General features: G+C 42.3%; 1 protein-coding gene across 4 annotated transcripts in view; it reads left to right on the top strand.

The window, feature by feature from the left end:
- The first annotated feature begins 477 nt into the window (after positions 1-477).
- The window catches only part of LOC140187812 (myeloperoxidase-like), a 71,366-nt gene continuing 47,034 nt past the window's right edge, over positions 478-24,809 (top strand). For 3 of the 4 annotated variants that reach the window (XR_011883158.1, XM_072243582.1, XM_072243581.1), the window contains exons 1-4: positions 478-543; positions 5,529-5,602; positions 20,391-20,484; positions 23,160-23,326. Coding sequence is in view for 3 of the 4 variants with exons in the window: in XM_072243582.1 (XP_072099683.1) it covers positions 5,530-5,602; positions 20,391-20,484; positions 23,160-23,326 (334 nt within the window). In the remaining variant the exon portion in view is untranslated. Of the gene's footprint in view, positions 544-5,528; positions 5,603-20,390; positions 20,485-23,159; positions 23,327-24,809 lie in introns of those variants that run through there. The other variant, XM_072243583.1, reaches the window with a different exon arrangement.

The following is a 24,809-nucleotide window of genomic DNA, read 5'->3' as shown; positions in this document are numbered from 1 at the left end:
TCATTCAATCTATTATGTTTCTTGGCTCTACTGAGTATGCCCAAAAGAAAATGAATCTCAGCATAGCATATGGTAACATACAGGTACTTTGATAATAAATTTTACTTTGACTTTGATTAAACAAAGGGGTGAAAGGTTACAAGTGATAGGCAGGAATGTAGAGTGTACAAACAGATTAGACACAATAGACTAACAGGTTTGCGGGTTTGCATACCCTGCACCCAGCTCTCTATGTTGATACTTCACTTCCAATACAAAGGTATTTGTATTCATTGTTTCTCAACCTGTGAGCAATTCATGGCTGGATTCCAACTCTTCTGTAGTGAGAAATGTTGTACTTATGCAATACAAGTTGCTGCCCACCAGCCCAAATGTCTTACTTATCTTTGCACTCTACGTAGGAAATTCTTTACCGATATCTTGGTTCAAAAGTTCAATTTTCACACATGCTAACTCAATACAATATAAAGTAACATCAGAATTCCCAACTGTTTGAGCCTCTAGATTGGAAAGGTTGTAGGAGTGACTTGATGGTGGTCAAAGGTAGGTAAATTAACTTCAACAAGTTATATTATTAAGAGTTCCATGAAAAGCTGGTATCTATCTGAACCCTTAATCCTGATCTCGGTACCGAATTGCTTGGTATGTCATATCATGTTTGTAATATTATTATCATAACCAGTATCAAATATTTCTTTCCTTAGCTTGACCCACAAAATTCATAGTACATTATTTTTATAACACCTTTCTCATGACCAAGATTAATACTGATTTTGTCATAACAAAATCCAACAAGCTTTTCGCTGAGGTCATTCTTTAACAACTGAAGGGTCAGCTCTGTGACACAGCAAGTAAACCCAGCAACCTAGGTTCAGTCCTGAACTCTGGTACTATCTGTGAGGAACTTGTGCATTCTATGCCTGGTTGCTTGGGTTCATAAGTTTCATCTCGTATCGCGAAGACTTGCATGTTGGTGAATTAATGGTATACTCTAAATTGCCGCTCGGGTAAGGAGAAAGTAGTAAATTTTGGGTGTGTGGGGTGGCAGGGTGGGGGGCAGTTAGTGGGAATGTGGGACAGAATCAACACAGGATTAGTGTAAAAGGGTGGTTGAAAGCCAATGCTGACTTGATGGCTAAAGGACCTGTTTTGTGCCATTTCACCCTGTGAATCTATGAAATTTGCTTTGCAAGTTAGATGTCTCATTTGGTAGAGAAATAAACTGAGATTTTTGTTTTCTTCCTGTTGTATATTTAGTATTTCAGTAGTATTTGATTAATATTGTAAATATATTGTTTGATTAAGCATTCTTGATTGTTTAAAAATCCTTTAAGGGTTTTATGTTAAAAATAAGTGAATTGCAAATAACACTACCATGCCATAGTTACAAGACTCACTTAAAGTAAAAACAAACGTACACAAGTCATCTCCCAGTTCCCTTGTTTTCCTTTCAATTGGCTTTTATGTTTTGAAGTTGCAAAACATAACAGTAGTGACAAGTAAGTTTCAAATGAACCCAAAACAATTACCTAACTGTTGAAGAGCAGTGAGACGTTTGAGTTTTTAAAAAGTGCAGCAAGAAATGGTCAAGTAAAATAAGCAGTACAGCTCTTGACTGTTTAGAAAAGGAGAGAGAAACAATTGAGTTTTTTTAAAAAAGCAGAAAACAGACAAATTCACTGGTTCATAAACAGCAAGTACTGTGTGATGATAATCATAAATAAATAAAAAAGCAGAAATGGGTGGCTACGTTATAAAGATAGACACATTCAATCACATAAAAGGTAACTCAAATATGTATATTGAACAAATTGAGCAGTTTTTTGAAGCAAATGAAATAGCCAACAAGAAGTGAATGCCAATTTTGCTGAGTGCATTGGAGTTTAAGTTTGCATAGAAGTTTTACTGCTCCAACCATAAGCAGACACAAAAGGAGGGGAACATTTCAGCGTATGTGGCTGAATTGAAGAAATTGAGCTTTGTCATTTCAATAATAGGCTAAATGATATACTGAGAATCATTTGGTTTGTGAAATCTTACAAGAAAGTATTCAAAAATGTCTCCTAACTCAAGCACAACTTACATTTAAAAGAGCAGTTGAAATAGCTGTATCAATGGAAACAGCAGAGAGAGATGTAACTGAATTGCTCAGGAATAAAAGTGAGTATGAACAAAATTGCAACATCTAAACAGAAACTGGCCTGACCGAACAAAATGTATTACTGTTGTGGCAGGGGATCACATACACCAGACCAATGCAGGTTTAAATGTGAAACTTTCAGTAAAAGCAACAAAGAACACAACCAAAGAGCATGTCAGGCAGACAAAATAAATAGACTGCGCAGGGAAGAGAAAAAAATAAAAAGTCCAGTTGTAGTTTCAATAAAAGCACTAATTTGCAAAATGAGTTTGAATGGCATTTCAAAGATACTGAAATGAAGCCTGCAGATATCCAGCGAAGAACTTATACTAGAGAAAAGTTAACTCCTGTGGGAATGACATTTGTAACAGTCAAGTACAATAACCAACAAGCCACACTGGGCTAGTATAGAGTAAAAATAAAATGGCCCACATTGTGTGGTCATGAATGGCTGAAACAACTTTAGCTTGATTGGAGATCCATCCACCATTTACATGCCACATCCCCTGCACAGAGTCAACTGAAGGCAAATTAAGGAAGATAGAAAAATAGAAACATAAAAAAACTACAGCACAATACAGGCCTTTCAGCCCACAATGCTGTGCCGAACATGTACTTACTTTAGAAATTACCTAGGGTTACCCACAGCCCTCTATTTTTCTAAGCTCCATGTACCTATCCCGGAGTCTCTAAAAAGACCCTATCATATCCGCCTCCACCACCATGGCTGGCAGCCCATTCCACGCACTCACCTCTTTCTGCATAAGATGACGAGAGGCATTGATCATGTGGATAGTCAGAGGCTTTTTCCCAGTGCTGAAACATGATCAATGTCTCTCATCATCTTATACACCTCTATCAGGTCACCTCTCATCCTCCGTCGCTCCAAGGATAAAAGGCCAAGTTCACTCAATCTATTCTTGTAACGCATGCTCCCCAATCCAGGCAACATCCTTGTAAATTTCCTCTGCACCCTTCCTATAGTTTCCACATCCTTCCTGTAGTGAGGTGAGCAGAACTGAGCACAGTACTCCAAGTGGGGTCTGACCAGGGTCCTATATAACTATAACTTTACCTCTCGGCTCTTAAGCTTAATCCCACGATTGATGAAGGCCAATGCATCGTACGTCTTTGTAACCACAGAGTCAACCTGCACAGCAGCTTTGAGTGTCTTATGGACTCAGACCCCAAGATCCCTCTGATCCTCCACACTGCCAAGAGTCTTACCATTAATATTATATTCTGCCATTATATTTGACCTACCAAAATGAACCACCTCACACTTATCTGGGTTGAACGCCATCTGCCACTTCTCAGCCCAGTTTTGTATCCTGTCGATGTTCCACTGTAACCTCCGACAGCCCTCCACACTATCCACATGACAAAGCCATTCTGCAGCTGCACTCTGGCAGAACGCTATGGACCTGGTGCTGGAAGGCTACACAGGCACTCAGTCATCTCCAAAATCTCAAGACAGAGTTAAAAAGATTAGAAGATTAGATCAGAGCACAATATGTCAACAGTGTATTCTTAAACCAAGCAACACTTACTGTGGGCACACCACGAAGCACAAGAATTACACAAGTGTACTGAGAAAATTCAAGCAGTAGTGGATGCTCCAAGGCCAAAGAACATGTTATAGTTCTGGACCTTTTTAATATTCATCAATTACCAAGGATTCAAAGTACAAATGGTACATCTATTATCAAAATATGTATGCAGCATACAACCCTAAGGTTTGTCTTCCCCACGGGCAGCCATGAAACAAAGAAGAACTATGGAACCTGTTCAAAGAAAAAAAAACACCTAACCCCCCCCTTCTTCCCACATGCAAAAGAAAACAAGTCGTGCAAGAAGCAACAACAGAAAAAAGAGCAAAAAACACAAAATATAAAACACAAAATCAAAAGGCATATTTCAGTTTAGCTCAGTATTCATTATCTGCAGGTTGCTCTGATACAAAATCACCCAAAATAGCAACAAAAAAGGGAGCAACCAGAAAACTAGAAACACATCATAATGTGGATTAGAGGCTGATCTGTAAACCACGTCAATTAAACCTTGTCCCAGAACCCAAGATTGCTTCACATCCACAAGTCTCACCTGGCAGACAGAGTGACACCCCTTGTCATGAGAGTCATTATTGCACAAGAGTAAGAAAGCCTCCACAGCAATTAAATCTTTAAGCTTGAATCAGACAATTTAAAATTACTGAGGATATTTCTATAGTAGTTGCATTATATTGTATACTTTGTTGAGATGTATTCTATATTGGATTGAAGTTTATAGCAAAGCAGGGAGGAGTGTCATCACAAGAAAACAAAGCTTCAGAAATAGTAACAATTTTGGACTGGCTGGTGGCGCAATGACATCAGCGCCGGACCCAGGAGCAGAGGTTCCCGGGTTTGAAACCAGTCAGGTCCGCTCCAGAGTATGCTTTCCACCCGTGCCAGGCTGACTGTCGAGATCGCAACTCAACCTCATAAAATAAAGGGGAAAATACTGCAAAAATGTCTGTGTGAGGAGTCTCTCTCTCCCACTCCGCGCCTTGTAAAAAGCCATGAAAAAGACATCATCACAGACGCACGCACACCCAGACGCACACGCACAGACTCGCACGCACGCAGGCACACGCCAAAAAAAAAGAAATAGGTACAATTTTGTTCAATGTATCCAAGCTAAATGAGATATTAAATGCACCATATAAACACTCAGCAGCTCCTCGTTTGGCAATGGTGCCTTTTGTTTGTAAATAATTGTCTCTGATTTGAAAATTCATTAATCCATTTTTTAGTCAACTTTGGTGCATGATCACTAGATCTGAAACTGTGCCATGGCACACTGACTTACAAACAAACTATTCTCAGTTTGTATAATGCTAGATAGTGAATAATTTTTGTTTTATAAAGGATAGTGAGTTCCACACATATTTAGTTTAGCTAAACATACAAAATTCTGGTGGAACGCAGCAGGCCAGGCAGCATCTATAGGAAGAAGTACAGTTGACGTTTTGGGCCGAGACCCTTCATCAGATCGTTCCTCTTCAGTCCTGACAAAGGGTCTCGGCCCGAAACGTTGACTGTTTGTTTCCACGGATGCTGCCCGACCTGCTGAGTTCCTCCAGCGTAGTGTGTGTGTTATTATCACCGGCATGGGTCTTGAAATTTGTAAAACTGTGAATTACAGTAAAAATTTATATATATATAAAATTAAATAAGTGCTGCAAAAACAGAAACAAAAATGTCATGAGGTAGTGTTCATGGGTTCAATAACCATTCAGAATTCAGAAATTTAGTACAATATTTTAAATTATTAATCCAGGTAGAGAAACTATATCCAGGCTCAATCATTAGCTTATACCCTATTAAGAATATTTTATTTCTTGCAGAATGATGTCCCTTTGCATCCTGAAAGTGTACTTTGTTGTGTTCATCCTTATTTTAATGGATGGACTTCCAACAGGTAAGAAACTGAACACAATACAGAAATGTTAAAGGCAATCAAGTTCTTTAAATATGTGTGAGCAAAAGAATGCAACAAGTATGTGGTTTGAATTTATCATATGGAAATTCTTAACTAAGTTGTTAGAAATAAAAATCAGGCAAGTATTACAAAAATAAATCTTTAAATAAGGTATTAGTTGATGAGCAGGGAATGGTGCTGGGATAAATTGGAAATAAGTGAGATAAGATCCATGCATTGAATCAGTGACGTGAAACAGATTCTCTTCACAAAGTCAACAAGTATAGAAAACTCCATGAGAAACTTATGATTTAATCTTTACAGAGGAAATTGGGCATTTAACTCCACTGTTCACCAGCCTTAATTCTCCTGTCCTTCCCTCAAATCCTTTGATTCATTCAAAGTCTATTTATCTCAGTCTGACTGCAAACGGTAACTGAGCTCAACCCTTTGGTGTAGAGAAGATCAAATGTTCATAACCTTCTGAGTGAGAAAAAAATTGTAATTTTGATCTTAAGTAGCCTATCCTTATTCTAAATTCGTTACCCCTAGTTCCACACCAGTGAGCGCATATACACATTGAGCATTATTGCAGGAAAGTAGCATCCATCATCAGGAACCACTACCACCCAGGCCATGCTCTCTTCTCCCTGCTGCCATCAGGAAGAAGGTACAGGAGCCTCATGGCTCACACCACCAGGTTCAGGAACTGTTATTACTCCTTAACCATCAGGCTCCTGAACCAGAGAGGATAACTTCACTCCATTCGCCCCATCATTGAAATGTTCCTGCAAACTATGGGCTCACTTTCAAGAAAGCTTCATCTTACATTCTCGATATTTATTGTTTATTTATTTATTATTATAATTTCTTTTCTTTTTTTGTATTTGCAAGGTTGTTGTCTTATGCACACTAGTTGCCTACCCTGTTGGGTGCGCTCTTTCATGGATTCTATAATCGTTTTTGGATCTATTGAGTATGCCCCCCAAAAAAAACAATCTCAGGGTTTTATATGGTGACACAAATGTACCTTGATAATAAATTTACTTTGAACTGAACTTTCCAGTCTCACTTAGGAATAATATTCTCCCCTGAACTTGCAGAATAAACTCTTCATCAATGCCTCTTGCTCTTTACCCCATCAATCAATTTAATGATTTTCTATATTTCCTAAAGATATTTTATTCTAAATTCCAAAAACAGAGACCTACTTAAAGTCCTATCACATAATAGACCTCCCATCCCAGGAACCAACCTTTTTAACCTTCAATGCACTTCCTTCAAATCAAGCCCGTTCTATTCTAAGAATAGAAATCAAAACTATTCACAATATTCCAGGTATAATCCTGGAACAACCTGATATGCAGCACAGTGTTGGCCTTATAGGAGCACAGTGTTAACCCTATAGGGAGTACGGTGTTGACACTATAGGGAGTACGGTGTTGACCCTATAGGCAGCACAGTGTTGACCCTATAGGGAGCACAGTGTTCACCCTATAGGGAGCACATTGTTGATGCTATAGGCTAGTAGAGCTGCTGTCTCACAGCTCTCGTGAGCTGGATTTGATTCTGATCTCAGGTGACTGTGTGGAGTTTTGCATGTTCTTCCCGTGACTGTAAGGTGCTCTGGGCACTCCAGTTTCCTCCCAAGTCCCAAGGATGTGCAGACTAGTAAATCAATTGGCCATTGAAAGTTACTCCTGGTATGTTGGGGAGAGGTAGATCCTGGCAATAGAAGTGTGTGGAGACTGGTCAATATGAATTAGGTTAGCTAAGGGGCATGTTTCTGTATTGCATGACTTTCTGTTAGTTTATAACTGCACTAAGATTTACTCTTATGCTGAAATCACCTGAAAATAAAGGGGATTATACCACTGATCTTGACAACTGCCTGCTGAAACTGCAGGTTAGCTTTCAGTGCTTTGTTTATTGAATGGTCTCAGGTCCCTCTGAAACTCAATGCTTTTCAATCTCTCACCAGTTAAAAATTATTCTGTATTTGTTTTTCTAACCTTGTGCTTTTCTTAATTCGATTCTATCTGCTATGTTGTTGCCACCCCAGTCAGCATGTATACCTCCTCCTAGTGACTCTTTGATTCTTCTTAATTACCACATCCACAGTTTAATGTTTCATATCATCAATATTTTGGTTTATCTGGAAGATAAATATAATTTATTCAATCTGGAACAAACCTCAAAAGTAAACTGACCTGGTTTTGCATGACAATTACTGAAGCTAAAAGTAAGTGAAGGATTTATACCATCAGGTCAACACAAGAAAAATGGAAGTTTACTCAGTAAACAAATAATGAAGTTAGCTGAGGACAGGAATACTGGTGAATTGATTTCACTTCTCCATAATAACTCAGAAAAATTAAATCGTTCAAAATTTGTGGGTGAAATGAACTTCCAATTCAGTTCTATAGTCCAATCTATTTACCAGTCAGTGATAGTTATGCCTTCAGTTGTGTAGACCCAAAGAAGGGATCTTCCAGAACAAGCTGTCCAGCATTCCTCCCCCTGACCTTCTTTTCCTCCTTTTTAGTGTATGTCCAAATTGCACAAAGTGCAATTCATTCAAAATCTCTGTTATTCCGGACCTACAATGGCTTGCAGTTCAGCAATGCCTCATTTTTATAATTCCATCCTTGTCTCTGCTTACCTTTATATGTCAATTTTACAGACCTCTGCAATGACAATGCGAGGTGTTTTGTGCTTTATCATTCTTGATATGTCAACACTAGTGGCCAGGTGCTCCTCCAGTTTCGTCCTCTTGTGGACTCCCAATTTTAACGCTCCCAACACTCCATTTATGGCAGAATTGCTCTTCCTAAATCTCTTTCCCTCTCTAAACCTCTATCTTCCTTAAAACTTAGCTCTTTTGCTAACTCTTCTGGGTAGAGACTTTAATAACTCCTTCCCTGGATCAGTATCAAAAGTTATATTTTAGAATTCTTCCTTGAATAGCCCCAGGGTATTTTTCAATATTAAGAGCACTCTATAAATTACTTCAGTGAAGAGGAAGTGTTGATTCAAAATTCCCCCAATCCAAGTTGTTTCCAATTTATAGCAATGACGTGATTTCAGGAATCCATTCACACGAGTCATATTTCCAAGTTGGAGAAACAATTAAACTGATGTGACAGCACAGATATCATATAATGTGTTTGAAAAACAGTGGTAGTTGATGTTAAATTCTGATAGGTACGCTCAGTGTCTGTTTTATTAGGTACGTACTGTACCTAATAAAGTGGCCACTGAGTGTATGCTCATGGTTTCCTGCAGCGGTAGCCACTTCAAGGTTCTTCTGCACACCACTGTTGTAACACATGATTATCTGAGTTATAGTTGCCTTTCTGTTGGCTTGAATATTCTCCTCTGCCCTCTCTCATTAACAAGGCGTTTTTGCCCACATATCTGCCACTCACTGAATTTTTTTTTGTTTTTGCACTATCCTCCCTAAACTCTAGATACTGTTGTGCATGAAAATCAGCAGATCTGCAGTTTCTGAGGTATTCAAACCACCCTGTTTGGCACGAACAATCATTCCACAGTCAAAGTCACTTAGATCACATTTCTTCCCCATTCTGATATTTGGTCTAAACAACAACTGAACCTCTTACCATATCCCCATGCCTTTATGCATTGATTTGCTGCCACATGATTGGATGATTAGATATTTGCATTAACGGGTAGGTGTACAGGTTAAGTAAGTGGCCACTGGGTTTAAAATGTACCGCATGAAGAGAAGAAAAACAGACACTATTCAACAAGACAAAATACCATGAATATTGTCAAGGTATTGTTAAAAGACTCTTGGACTGTTAGATTCATACCCAACCAATGCAGAAGCACAAATACCAAAGAATATTACTCTGCAGTAGTAGATGTTGTAATGCTTATGCAATCTATCCTGTCATAGTTCGATCATGGTAAGATTCTCCTCATCTCATCAATGGAAATCAAAGTTAAATGACAGCACGTGCTGGTCAGTTTATACCTCAATTGCTATGTCTATTTTGGCCATTGAGAAACACCAGTGATCGAAGTGCAAGGTAACCCAGATGTTCAAGCACATACTGGAATCATCATTTTATTTACTTGATCAGAGCTCATTTCAGTTAAAGGAAGATTACACCTAATGTCATGTGATAGAACTGATGTTTATGAGTTCCACATTTGACCAGTGCACATCCAAGTACTTAAGACAACGCTGCAGTGAATAGTGGCAAAGTTTATTGATAGACCAGAACTTGGAATAAGTAGATTTTCTTCTTATTTGTCTCATTTCAGTTTTAAATTCATGAATATTTTCATGTGAATCTAATTGTGGAATTTTCCATTTGTATCTAATTGTGAAATTGTGGAAAAAATAACTTACATAGTAGATTTTTATTGATCTGTTATGATATCATGGCACCACTCCCCATCTGTCCACCTCCCTATCCCCAGTAAAAAATGATTTAAAGAAGGACATCCAAAGAATGATATGTATCAGACACCCACACCCACACCCAGAAGGCTGTTTCTGACACCTCAGTCCTTTTCCTTGATCTCTCTGCCTCCATTTCTGGAGATGAACTGTCTACTGATATCTTTTATAAACCTACCAATTCCCACTGTTATCTTGAGTGTAGCACTTCACACCCTAGTTCCTGTAACAATGCTATTCCCTGTTCTCAGTTCTTTTGCCTCTGTTCCCAGGATGCGGATTTCCTTTCCAGGACATCAGAGATGTCCTCCTTCTTCAAAGAACAGGGTTTCTTACCTTCCAATATTGATGCTGCCCTCATCTGCATCTCCTCCATTTTCCGAACATCCACGCTCACCTCATCTTCGCACTGCCTTAACAGTGATAGAGTTCCTCTTGACCTTACCTACCACCCCATGAGCCTCTGCATCCAAAACATCATCCTCTGCTTCTTCTGGCATCTCCAAAGGGATCCTACAACTAAACATATCTTTACCTCCACCATCTTCTTCCTTTCCGCAGGGATTGCTCCCTCCATAATTCCCTTGTCCATTCATCCCTCCCCACTAATCTCCTTCCTGGCACTTATCCCTGCAGTGGTCTAAGTACTACACCTGCCCATTCACCTCCTCCCTCACCTCCATTCATGGCCCCAAACTCCTTCCAGGTGAGGCAGCACTTCACCAGCAAATCTGCTGGGGGTGTCTATTATCCCACTGCCTCCAGTTCTACATTGATGAGACCTATCATAAACTGGGGGACCATTTCATTGAGCACCTCTGCTCCATCCACCAAAAGCGGAACTTCAATGCGGCCAAACATTTTAATTCTGATTCCCATTCTCATTCTGACCTCAGTCCATGACCTCCACTTATGCCTTGAAGAGGCCACCCTCAGAGTGGAGGGGCAACACCTGATATTCCATCTGGGTATCCTCCAACCTGATGGCATAAATATCAATTTCTCCCTCCAGTAAAAAAATTGCCTCCTCCTCCCCCCCTCCTCTATTCCCCACTCGGGTGTTTTACCTCTTCTCACCTGCCTATCACTTTTCCCAGGGTCTCCTCCTCCTTCCCTTTCTCATATGGTCCACTCTCCTCTCTTATCAGATTCCAGACTCTCCAGCCCTTTACCTTTCCCACCCAATTGGCTTCGCCCAGCATCTTCCAGCTAGCCTTCCTCCCCTACCCTACCTTTTTATTCTGTCGTCATCTTCTTTCCTTTTCGGTCCTGAAGAAGGGTCTTGGCTTGAAAAGTAGACTGCTTGTTCACTTCTATAGATGCTGCCTGACCCGTAAGTTCCTCTAGCATTTTGTGTGTATAGCATGTATAATGCCATCGCACACTGGTGATGTTCACTACAAGCAAATTTCTGATACTGCCAAACTGAAGCCCAACTCTACGATTAAATCTAAAGGTTTAATATGCATTAGGGATCAAGCATTAAGTAACAGCAATGACAGCTCATTCACCTTAACTCCGCTATTTAAGATCATTTAATATATTCAAGTGAGTTATTATTTCATTTCTTCTGGGTGTTTTGCTTTGAATTGCTTGAGCTTCTTTTGCGTTGCTGAAATTTACAGGGAGCGGTGAGTTTGGCTTGAATTCAAAACCACAGTAGGAATCAGTTGCTCCTTAGCTGTCCAGAAAATGCTCTAGAAATCATTGTTCTTGGATTGCAACATGACTGAGTGAACATAAGGCAAGAAGAACAGAACATTCTGATAGAACAGAAGGGAGGAGAACGGGATGGATGCCATATCTGTCAAGCATTTTTACAGAACCATTCACTTGGCAGAACTCAGTAGCAATTTTGCGAATGAGATTCACCAAGGTCTGCAGACTTATTGAGAATAATGAGCTCCTCTGCATCAAGATGTCTTGGCAATAGTTTATAATGTCTTCTGCTTACTAGAGATTCCCAGACGCTGTTGAACTAAGAAGGCTCAGGCATCAAACTCAGAGGTAGCTTCAATAAAATCCTCAGTGTCCATTTGATCTGGCAGCCTTTCGTGCCACAAAAGACTGAACAGACCCAAAATTCTGAGAGCGGACATAATACCCTTAATCTCTACGAGTCTGTTGTGACATCTGCATTTGATGCTCTATGGGAGATGAGAGAGTTACAACTGGATGAGAAACTCGTGTCCATAAATAATGGGACTTCATTCAGCCATATGGCTCACACAGACCAGCCAGTGAGAGCACAAAGAGACAGCACAGACATAACACAGATATCTGATGTGCTTGAACCGTTTTGCCACCTAAGCTGCTCAGGGAAACCTTGCAGACCTCAACAGAGTGAGTTCAAGATTTGTAGCAGCATGCCATATGCTCCAAAACAATGTAGTCATTAAGGTTCAGGCCTTGGCACTAGGTGTATGACAATGGTTGCAGATCAGGGTGAGAAAGAGCATTTTGGCTATTGGTTTCCTCTCTAGGCATGGGGCTCAGAGAGCTTTAAAAAAACAAGCTGGGTCCTCTGCATTTGGACAAGGTGAGGTGTAAAGTGAACAGGGGTGGAGATACAAGATGCTAGCACTGAGTAGTAACATTCAGCCCATGCCAAGGTTGCTTGATGTTTGACGCACAATGAAGACTATTAAGATCTGGCTGAAGGGGGCTGACTCTGCTCTTCAGCACCAATTCCAGCACACATACTGGAGCGTGTTTGCTGCCCATGCCACCACGGACTCTCAGATTAACATTGATTTATATACCAACTCTGTCCTTGAGCACATCAACAAGTGTGTTAATAGAGTGACATCACAAAAACAAATAAAAGTTTTCCCCAATCAGAAACCATGGATGAACAGAGAGGTTCGCCTCCTGCTCAAAGCCAGAGATTCAGCATTCAGGTCTGGAAACTGGGAGGCTTACAGTTCAGCCAGGGCCAACTTGAGGAGGGGAATCTCTCAGGCTAAACACACATACAAACAGAGAATCCAGGAGCAGTTCAACTCCTCAGACCCCCGGCGTATGTGGCATGGCATATAGGTCATTACAGACTTCAAACCACCTAGTACTGTTCCCCCTTCCAGCTCTGCTCCCCTCCCTGATGAGCTCAATTACTTCTACACTCCCTTTGACCGAGAGATCAAGGAAGTCACCCTCAAAGCGGATCTCCCACCTGGTGAACTGCCTCTCTCACTTTCCACCTCCGATGTTTGCGCCACCCTGAACAGGGTGAATGTACGGAAGGCGGCTGGTCCGAATGGAATACCTGGCCGTGTGCTCAGAGTCTGTGCAGGGCAGTTGGCCGGGGTCTTCACGGACAATTTTAATCTGTCCCTGGCCCAGGCAGTTCAAAATCGCCACCATCGTGCCACTGCCGAAGCATTCCACTGCCACGGGCCTGAATGACTTCCGCCCAGTTGCCCTCAACCCCATCATTTCAAAGTGCTTTGAGAGACTGGTTCTATCACATCTGAGATCCTGTCTGCTCACTACCCTGGACCCCCATCAATTTGCCTATTGCACCAACAGGTCAACAGAGGACGCCATCTCCACGGCACTTCACTCTGCCCTGACCCACCTGGACAGCTCCAACTCTTACGTCAGAATGCTGTTCATTGACTTTAGGTCGGCATTCAATACTGTGATCCCTCCAAGCTGATCGCCAAACTTCGCCAGCTTGGTATTAGCACATCCCTCTGCAATTGGACCTAGAACTTTCTGACTAAGAGACCCCAATCAGTTAGATTAGACAACCTCTCCTCCTCTATTCTCACCCTGAACACCGGCGTGCCTCAAGGCTGTGTGCTGAGCTCTCTTCTGTACTCCCTTTTTACCTATGACTGCGTTCCTGTACATGGTTCTAACTCCAGAAGCCAGTTCACAGACGACACCACGGTGGTTGGCCTGATCAGAGGGGATGACGAGACGACCTACAGGGATGAGGTCCAGCACCTGGCTGCGTGGTGTGCCGACAACAACCTGGCCCTTAACACCCAGAAGACCAAGGAAATCTTTGTGGACTTCAGGCATGCTAAGAGCCACACTCACATCCCCATCTACATCAACGGAGCTGTAGTGCAGCATGTATCAAGCTTCAAATTCCTTGGTGTCCACATTTACAAGGATCTCACCTGGTTCCTGATCTCACCTCCATCCTGATCAAAAAGGCCTTTATTTCCTGTGGAGCATCAAGAAAGCTCACCTCTCTCCCGCGATATTGACGGACTTTTACCACTGTACCAGTGAGAGCATACTCACCAACTGAGACTTCCTTATCCTATCATCTCCTTCTTCAGTTTCAGACACTCCTTGGGATCCTTCTTGTCTACATGGCGAGGCCTCCCCCGCTCATTACTCGTGCCTTTCGGCAACTCCGATCCCCCTGTCACTTGGCTGAGCTCAGCTTCATTCCCAGTTACATTAGGGCCCAGTGTCCCTTCATTGTCCAACTGTAAGCCTGCTTGTCCACTGCAAGTGCTCCCCCCCATTTCATCCGCCTCAGCATGAGAAAGGTTGGGAATCTCTTCATCAGTTATAGGGGAGTTTGTGAAGGGTAGCATGTACCACACCCCATTTCCTCATCCTCCGAGTCCGTATCACATTCAGGGGTGAGGTCAGGTCTAATCCTTCCCACTGCTGGTCCTTCAGATCCCCCACGTCATTGCAGACTAGCTGTAGGGTCCAGGTCAGGCTCTGGGTCACCTCTTGTCTCAAAGGTAGAGGTGGTTCTGATGGAGAATCTCGACAGGTCCATTCCCATCCTCTGGTTTCATTGGTACATTTGGCATATGATTCTCCACTACACAGGGCGTAGCCACCCAGCAGTCAGCCAACGTACAGTTCTCTGATAGCCCCAAATCCTTTATGAGGACTCTGTCTCCAGGCATTAGTTGGGAGAACCTAATCTTTTGATTATACCTCCTCTTATTTCCTTGATTCTGCTTAGAAGCCAAGACCTCAGTTAGTTCATAAGCCTTTTTCAGTTCCCTTCTCATATCAGATACGTACTTCCGATAAGTTTTCTGTGATAAATCCTCTTTGCCAGTCTCACAACAGAGGTCGACGGGCAACCTCGCTTTGCACCCAAACATCAGATAATATGGCGAGTACCCGGTAGCTTCATTCTGTTTACTGTTGTAGCAGTGGACCAGGTGTCCAATATGTTGACCCCACTTGTTCTTTTTACTGATCTCCAAGGTACCAAGCATGTCTAGCAAGGTCCGATTGAACCTCTGGGGCTGGGGATCACCCTGCAGGTGATAAGGCTTAGATCTTGACTTCTCGACTCCAAACAATCTCAGTAACTCATGTATGAGCCTACTCTCGAAACCACGGCCCTGATCGCTATGCATACACCTGGGGAAGCCAAGTTGCAGTAAGCTTGTGGAATGGCACCATCAGAGGCTCCCAAATGATCTATCAATCGACTCTGCCCTTGCTTTTCCCCCATGATGGAAAACTGGCACTTGGCTTTCATTCTAGGGGCAGCAATGCTCTCCCACTCTCCATCCCTGTCCAGTGCTTCATGCGCACATCGGGACCATGCATTGGCATCAATGTTCCAACTCCCTGGCCATTACTTCAGACTGAAATCATAGGCAGACAATGCTGCCAACGACCGATGGCCTGTGGCATCCAATTTCACCAAGGTCAAGATATAAGTTAATGGGATGTCCGACCTCACCTCAAACTTTGCACCATATAGACAATCATTTAGCTTACCCACCGTACCTGCTTCAAGGCCAGGACCTCCAACTTGTGTGTTAGGTAATTTCACTCAGAAGGTGACAGACTCTGGCTAACAAACTTGACAGGTCTTGACCCTGTGCCCTGATCCTAATACAGAACACCCCCTAAGCCCTCTCTGCTAGCATCTGTATGCAGTACATATTGCAATCGGGGGTCTGCAAAAGCCAGCACAGGTGCTTTAGTCAGCAGCTCCATCAGCAGCTGAAAGACCTTTTCACATTTTGCATCCCATCTCACTTGAAAGGCTCCGAAGGTCTAAGATAATCTTTACCATCCTGTTCTCTTGTTCTCCTCCCTTTCTTCCCCAAGGGAGGGTAACCGCACTGCTGTTGATTTAAAGAGCGACTCACTTTACAGTAGCCCTTCATGAAGCTCCGATAGTACCAAGAATCCAAGGAACAAGTGCAGGGCGCTCACAGTCTGGGGCCTCGGCCATATGGTTACCGCCTCTATCTTAGATGGATCCATACCTGCTCCATCCCATGAGACTATGTGCCCCACATAGTTGACAGGCGTCTTGCAGAAATGGCACTTGTAAGTGTTAAACCCTTCAGTTTTCAGGCAGCCCAGCACCTTCAGTAGCTTTGCTTTGATTTCCTCCAAGGCGGACTCGAACACTATGAAGTCATCCAAATACACCAATACCTCAAGTAAGTTCATATCCCCCACTGTTTCCTCCAAGATATGCTGAAAGGTCGCAGGGGCTCCCGATATGCCCTGGGAAATCCTTTTGAATGGAAGAATCCCAGTGGACATATGAATGCTGTCTTCTCTTTGTCAGCCTCACTGAAGGGAATCTGATAATACCCACTCTTCAAGTCCAGCACATTGAACCACTTTCCACCACTCAGACAGGCCAGCGCGTTCCTGATTCTTGGGACCATATACTGGTCGGGGACTGAACGCCTGTGGAGTGTCGCCTGGATGGTGTGGCAAGTGCACTTGGAACAACACACATCAAACTCGTCAGTAGAAAAAAGATCTTCCAGCTTCAACACCTTCTCTATCAACCTTCTCTTCCAACCTCCAGGTACCAGGGAGTCCCCAAAGTTGAACGACTCGGCAGTCAACTTCCGCTTTTTCGGAGTGAGTTTCTTCACGGCTTGTCTTACAGGAACACCAGACATTACTGTTATCAGGAAGAGCTGCACAGTGGCATTCCCCACCTGAGGGTAACATCCCTCTCTGAAGTGTTCCTGACACTCACTGTTATCCTCTTCACCTGTACAACTGAGGGCTTCTGCAGTTCGGACCTCACCAGTACCCCAGCAGATAAGCGTGACTCCTCTGTGGTCTTCCGGAGCATCCACCATCAGGCATTCCGGGAAACTTGGGATTTCCTGTCAGTCTAGCTACCTCCCCGAGGCCGTAACATGACTGGTATGGATTGGGTGTAACGCACAGTCCCTTGTTTATACTCATCATCCAGCCCCGTGCGGCCACACCCCTCCTCAAAAGCACCTCGGAACACAGGGTGAATGGACAATGTTTTCAGAAAGCTCTCTCCAACTTTCGCCTTGCAGGTTCCCACTAGCCTTCTCACAATAGAAGTATTTGTCCCCACAAGAATTGAAGCTTCATCGTTCTCAACTGGTCCAGACAAACCAACACTAATGTACCAAGGGCCTCAGCTACTCCCATGTCTGCCTCTGAAAACTCCAGCTTCAACAACAAGTAGCCATCATACGGGTAATCATCTGTAGTAAAACCCCAGATCTCTTGGGCACTGAGTGGCATCAGTGGTAAATGCATCAAATACCGGTCGTAAAACAAACAGTACAGCAGTGTAACCTGAGAGCCAGTGTCAAGTATGCCTCTAGCATAAATACCCTCAATCTGTAGTGATACACTGGAGCTTGGCCCCACTAAGCCTTCAGGAATGGGTTTTTTTGCTTTAGAAGGTTCCTGGATGTATTGCTGGGAATGTGTTCACCCCGAGATGCCAGACCGTTCCCTCATTGGGTCTCTTTTAAGTTTCCCAACATCTCTCTCCACTTTGGTACCCGGGGGCTCATTCTCCAAATGTTTTCCCGTACTTCACTCTCCCGACTGAAGTGTCCCTGTTCACCACAGTTACAACAGACAATACCGGTCACTCCCCTTCCCGAGGGACCCTATTCACTAGCAGCCCTCTGCTTAGTCCATCCCCTTCGTAGGTCCAATTCCCTGTTGGCTTTGTCATGCGGGGTGGCCACACCGGCCAATAACATCCAGGACACTTCAGTCCTAAACTCTGCCATGAGCTCCTTTACCACTCTCTGGGATGGGCTATCAGTGGTCACTTCAGCCAAGGGGACTACTACTGAGGACTGTACCCTGCTGACAGAGGCCTCCTGTGCCTCCATCGCATTCTCTTCTCTTACTTCTCTGATCAGCTCGACAAGTGAGGGAGGGGACGCGTCTTATGAGACATTCAGAGACCCCAAACGATCAAGTCCTGCGACTGCACCTTTCGCCACTTGGTTAATTCTTAACTGATTCCCCTCAGCCATTTGAATGGCCCCTCTACGCCACAAGCTGCCTCTCTAGCGGAAAAATGTAGGTGGGAAGATGCTCCTCTTTTTCCCGAAGCATGTTCTGAAACCCCGTCATAAGCTCCATTGGGCTTCCCGTCGTGCCAAAAACATTTTCTAGCACTTGCATGTAGCCTGCAGAGGTAGCAAAGGGGATCTGTGTCTTTAACGGTCTCAATATGTCAGTAGCCGATCCCCTCAGACTCTCTACCAGTGGCTGTCTTTTCATATCATCAGAGCTCTGCCACTAATCCAGTCTCTGAGAGATCTGCTCTGCCCAAGTCTCATACTCTTCCTCCCCATCGGGGGTGGCAGTATCGCCCAGAACATGCTGAGCAGGCGGTAACAGAGACTTGGAACCTAGGCTTTTATTTGTCAGGGAGGTAAGGGCCGCTACCAAGACAGGATGCCCATCCCTTGCTGGAGGACTCGTTAGACCTTCCACATCAGACCACTCCTTCCCCTCGCTCCGCAGAAACAAGAGCAACTAGTCTTCAAAGTCCCCGCCCACAGCTACAGGAAACTTGGCTTCTGATTCAGCACACTCACCTACACTACCCTCCTCCCGGAAAGTGTGGCCCCTCCTGGGGCCCCAATAGTACCAGGCAGATCCACTGTCATTATGTCAGCACTAGTCTAAGCTAAAACAAAGTCTCTGCCCACCATTTTGCCAAACCTCCGTTCCATGATCGTAACTGTTCCTAATGGTACTTAAAGCCTGGATTAACAATTCATCACAGATACGAACGTCCACCCCACTCAATATACATGCATTCGATACCGGTAACCCTGTGGATTCGCACCACTGCTCCATCCCTGCAGCGTCCACAACCACATATCTTAATTACGTTACTTGACAATAGTTTAACACAGGATTAAACACTCAATGCACTGGATAAATGCTCAGAGCAATCATGCAGCATCCAACAATATCAATCTGGGACAATACCCCACAAATGAAATTCTCCTGGTTTCCTTGGCTGTCTAAGTCTAGGGAATACATACTTCGGTCCCACCTACCCGCGAGATTGAGACAACTCTCCCACCCTCTCTGTGGATGCTGTGTAATTTGCTACCCTGTTACAACTCAGTGCCAAGAAATAACAGAGAGCACATTGCATATGATTAGAGGAATTATATTTATGAACCTTAATTTAACTAAAGGGTTAATAAAGAAAAGAAACATAAAAAAACCCAAAATAAGCCCATTATAATTAAACAGTCAAATGAGCACAAGTTGGAGCTCAACTCTTCCCAAAATTCATATTCACCGATCCTCAGTTGACCTCGGCGCCTGGCTCCATCGAATCACAGTCCACCACCGAGTCGAATCCTATGATCCATTTTCTCCAGCATCTCCTCTCTTCATCTCCTGCCGAACAAAAGACCAACCTTAAGTTTACCTCACAAAGCCTCTCCCCCAGTGTTCTCTCGATCCTTCTCCCAGTTCTACCATTCTAACTGGATGACTCTTTTCCTCCACTCCCTTATCTTCAAGAATAACCCAAACAGACTGCTCTTACAGAACTGCAAAAATGAAATTCCTACAGCATAGCAGTAAAAACGTGAACCAGGGTGTTACAAAACAAATGAATATGGAGCAGACCAATGGTAGAGTCATCATGAGGGAACTAATTCCAGGGAACCTGAAATAAAAATAGAAAATGCAGGAAACTATTAACAGATCATGACAATAGGTCAAAAACGTAAATTTTTCTCTCCAGATGACTCCCAATGATTGTCTCCAAAAATTTCTGCTTTTATTACACACTTCAAGTGTCAGGATCCTGTAGTTAATGGGGGTTTAAGAAACCATGTGAGTTGTTATTCTTTTTTTAAAAGAACGGACAAGATGAGAGAGTTGAAGATTACCAGAGGGCTACAGTTATCTGGATTTATAACCTTTGCCAGCCATCATTGTTGGTGCACTCATGGTAGTAATGTAAGGCCACAGAGCCCTATGAACCTGTATATAAAATGTCAGGAATGGTCATACAGGAAGAATTAGGACCCATATGTAGTTAGGCTCTCTAAGTGATCCAATGAAATGAATAATCAAACTTGACTTTAGTAAGTGCTCCACTTCCATATGCAGATTCTGAGGATGTTCAGAGCAATCTGATCAAGCAAAATGCTGCACAGGAAACTGCCAAACAATTGAATGAAGTGATCAAAGAGACAAGAGGAAGGTGAGTAATAACCTTGAAAACAACACCCTTCTACAGGCTAATCAACAAATAAATGTGTTTTCAGTAACTTGATGATGGAACCAGTTTAGATTTAGAATTACTGATGGTAGTTTTATACTGATTGATCTGCAAGTAAATTGTTAATTACCTGAACCAAACCATACCTATCTTCAGCTCTGCAAATCAATCGTTACGGTTATTAAAGTATAATTCAATGTGCTTTCCTTTCTTTAATCTACTCTTAATTACAGGAAATGTACCATTTTCTGGTTCATTTGCTTCATCAGTTTCATCCATCTAGGTACTTTAGTTTTCCACTGGATTAATTACGTGAAACATATCTGGAAGCCTTGGGCACATTTATTAAAATTATAAGGCTTAAAGTGCTTTGCATCTTTTGTAAAAGACTTGAAAAACATGAAACTTCAGGTGAAGTCTCTGGTGATATCTCTCAGCAGATTTATTTTTATTTATTGACCATTAATGAGATAGCCCTGAAATCTGCATTTTTCCAAAGTGTTTATTGTAAATAGCATTTTTAAGAAATCATTGTCAGATAATAATATTTATAATCTGATCAGTAAGATTAAATTTATACCTCTGCAAAATCCAATCATTTGGATCCAGGTTTGTGCATGTACCTCTCTGTACGTCAGAAATAATGCAATCAAACATTGAATTAAATCATCTTTGAAAAATAGACCTGAACCTCTTCAGCAGTAATTTCCACAATGGCCCACATTGACCTTCTTTTGTCTGAAAGCTATTTTGCTGATCCACTACTTTTGTAGGTGTTGGTATAACATTCAAGACACTTCATATCATTGTGAAGTCTCAGAGAGTTTGAAATTATGTACAAACGTACTTGACAGAAACTTGTCCACACATCATAGGTTGAAAGTGTAACAGCTTGAATGGTGGGCATTAATGAAAATGTTCAACAAGTGAGCTTGGAGCTTCTATAGATATCCATAGGAGCTTGGCTTCAACTTGTCAACATACCTATAAGTAAAAAGTGGGGAGAGACTAAAGACCTGCAAATAATCCAGAAACTCTGGCACTTCAGAACTACCAAAGTCCCAAACATGCCACATTATTGAATTCTATATAATTCGTATATTCAGGTTGCTGTAAAACTATATTGTTCACTCTGATTATATCATAATAATCTTGTAGAAACGTATGTTCAAAGCGTATGAGTCTTGAAGCTATCATTAGTTGGGAAAATGCTTGAAGCTATCATTAAAGAAGAAATAGCAAGGCATCTGGAAAGAAATGGATCCATCAGGCAGATGAGGCATGGATTCAGCAAAGGCAGGTCCTATTTGACAAACTTACTGGAGTTCTTTGAGAATATAACAAGCACAGTGGATAGAGAGGAACAGATGGTTGTTATTTACTTGGATTTCCAGAAGGCGCTCGATAAGGTGCCACATAAAAAACTTATCAATAAGATAAGGATGCATAGAGTTGCAAATGGTGTATTAGCATGGTTAGAGGATTAGTTACCTAATAGAAAGCAGAGAGTTGGGATAGATGGGTGTTACTCTGGTTGGCAATCAGTGGTGAGTGGTGTACCACAGGGGTCGGTGCTGGGCTTGCAACTGTTCAAGATATACATTAATCATCTGGAAGAGGGACTGAGTGAAGTGTATCTAAGTTTGCTGATGGTGCTAAATTGAGTGAAAAAGGAAATAGTGCAGAATATACGGCGAGTCTGCAGAGAGATATAGATAGGTTAAGTGAATGGGCAAGGGTCTGGCAGATGGAATACAATGTTGGTGAATGCAAGGTCATCCCCTTCGGAAGGAAAACTGAAAGAGCAGATTATTATTTAAATAGTAAAAAAATTGCAGCACACTGCTGTGCAGAGGGACTTGGGAGTGCTTGTGTATGAATCACAAAAGGTTGGTCTGCAGATGCAGCAAGCTATCAATGCAGCAAATGGAGTGTTGGCCTGCATTGCTAGAGGAATTGAATTTAAGAGCAGGGAGGTTATGCTGCCAATGTGCGGGGTACTGGTGAGGCCGCACCTGGGGTAATGAATGCAGTTCTGGTCTCCTTCCTTAAGGATATACTGACTTTGGAGGTGGTGCAGAGGTGGTTCACCAGGTTGATTCTATAGATGAGGGAGTTAGACTATGAGGAGAGATTGAATCGCCTGGGACTGTACTGCCTGGAGTTCAGAAGAATGAGAGGAGATCTTATAGAAACATATAAAATTATGAAAGAGATAGATAGAGACAGGAAAGCTGTTTCCACTGGTAGGTGAGGCTAGAACTAGGGGACATAGCCTCAAGATTCGAGGGAATAGATTTAGGATGGAGATGAGGAAGAACTGCTTCTCCCTGAGAGTGGTGAATCTATGGAATTTTCTGCCCAATGAAGCAGTGGAGGTTACCTCAGTAAATATATTTAAGACAAGGTTGGATAGATTTTTGCATAGTAGGGGAATTAAGGGTTATGGGGGAAAGGCAGGTAGGTGCAGATGAGTCCATGGCCAGAACAGTCATGATATGATTGGATGGCGGAGCAGGCTCGACAGGCTTATGGCCTTCTCCTGCTCCTACTTCTTATGTTCTCATTTCTTATGACTCATCACAAATCACAATTTTGCTCAAATTAATTTGTGTCTGTCATGAAACCCATCAGATTGTTGTTCTTTCCTGTGTTAGTGGCAGAGGAAATGGTGATAACACATCCCTGGCATCTTTACATGACCTGACTTTCTTCAAGCAGCTGGCAGCAATGAGAAGACATATGGTGCAAAGTGCTGCTAATGTGCAGGCTTCAATGACACACAAGCTTCATGTGGAAGAGCAATGGACAATCAATATAACAGGTCAGTTTAAAAATGTTTCAGGCACATAACAAATAGGAGGTCATCTGGCCTCTCAAGCTTGTTATGCTGTACATCAGCATTGTTGTTGATCTTTTATGTCGACATCATTTTCCAGTTTTACCCTTTGATTTCCTCAAAGAACAGAAATCTGTCAATCTGTATTTGCAATCAACATAATGACTAAGCCTCCATAGGCACCCATGGTAAAGAATGTCAAAGATTCAACATCTTCTCAGTGAAGAAATGTTTCCTCAATGTGGCCTACTTCTGGTTTTCGATGAACTCAGCAGCTCATACAGCACCTACGGAGAGGAATGAAGAATTTATTCCTCTCCATAGATGTTGTCTAACCTGATGAGTTCCCTTAGCATTTTGTCTGTTATACTCTAGATTTCCAGCATCTGCCGAATCTCTTATATTCGTATTTTCAATCAGTGTCTACTCCTCAGTCTGGAGAAGTATTCTCAATGCATCTGGCCCATCGATCTTTTTAAGAACTTCATAAACTTTGATGAGATCTCCTCAAGTTCTTCTGTACTCTAAAGAATACAATCCCAGTCCTCTCAATTTAACATATGAAAATCTACCATCTGTGGAAATGCAAGTATGTCATTTCTTGGAAAAGGATATTAAAAATATACACAATAATGCAATTGTGTTCTCACCATGATTGTGTACAATTGCAATAAGATTTCTTTATTCTGGTGTTTGAATTCTCTCATTATAAAAGCTAAGATATAATTTGCTCTCTTAATGAATTACTTCACCTACACATTGACCTTCCAGAACTCAAGTACAAGCACAAACGAGTACTATTTAATATCAACAGTGCCCAGTCTCTCATCATTTAAAAATACCATTCTTTTTGTTATCAGCACCAAAATGATCTTTTTTTAAAATATGTCCCATCACTTGTCTCCTCTGAAGTTCAAGTTCAATCTCAAGTTTATTTTCATCTGATTGTACATATCAGATGTACCAAATGAAACAATGTCCCTCTGGTCTGCAGTGCACCCACAAAATATATATCAGGCACAGTGCGTAAAACAAAATAAAACTGTGTAAACCAGTACAGGTAAACATTTAACAGCTCAGAGTCACAGTGATGAGATTTCAGTGGTGGCAGGGTATTCAGTAGACTCACAGCACGAGGGAGGAAGCTGCTTCCCAGTCTGGTAGGCCTAGTTCTGATGCTCCTGTACCTCCGTTCTAATGGTAGTGGATCAAAGATTGTGGGATGGGTGGTAGGGCTCCACAACAATGCTGTAGGTCCTTTGTATACAACACTCAGTGGGGTGGTGAGGGAGACTCTGGTGATCCTTTTGGCGATTTTTACAATCCTCTGTAGGGTCCGATGCCTTGCAGCTTCTGTACCACACAACGATGCAGACAGACAAGACACTCTCGATGGTTCTTCTATAGAAAATCATGCCTTTCAATGCATTCTCCTGATCAAACACAGTCAAACCTCCACATGTTCATT

This window comes from Mobula birostris, chromosome 25 (assembly GCF_030028105.1).
Source record: "Mobula birostris isolate sMobBir1 chromosome 25, sMobBir1.hap1, whole genome shotgun sequence".
NCBI classification, from domain to species: domain Eukaryota; kingdom Metazoa; phylum Chordata; class Chondrichthyes; order Myliobatiformes; family Myliobatidae; genus Mobula; species Mobula birostris.
This window is presented reverse-complemented; position numbering and strand designations above follow the sequence as displayed.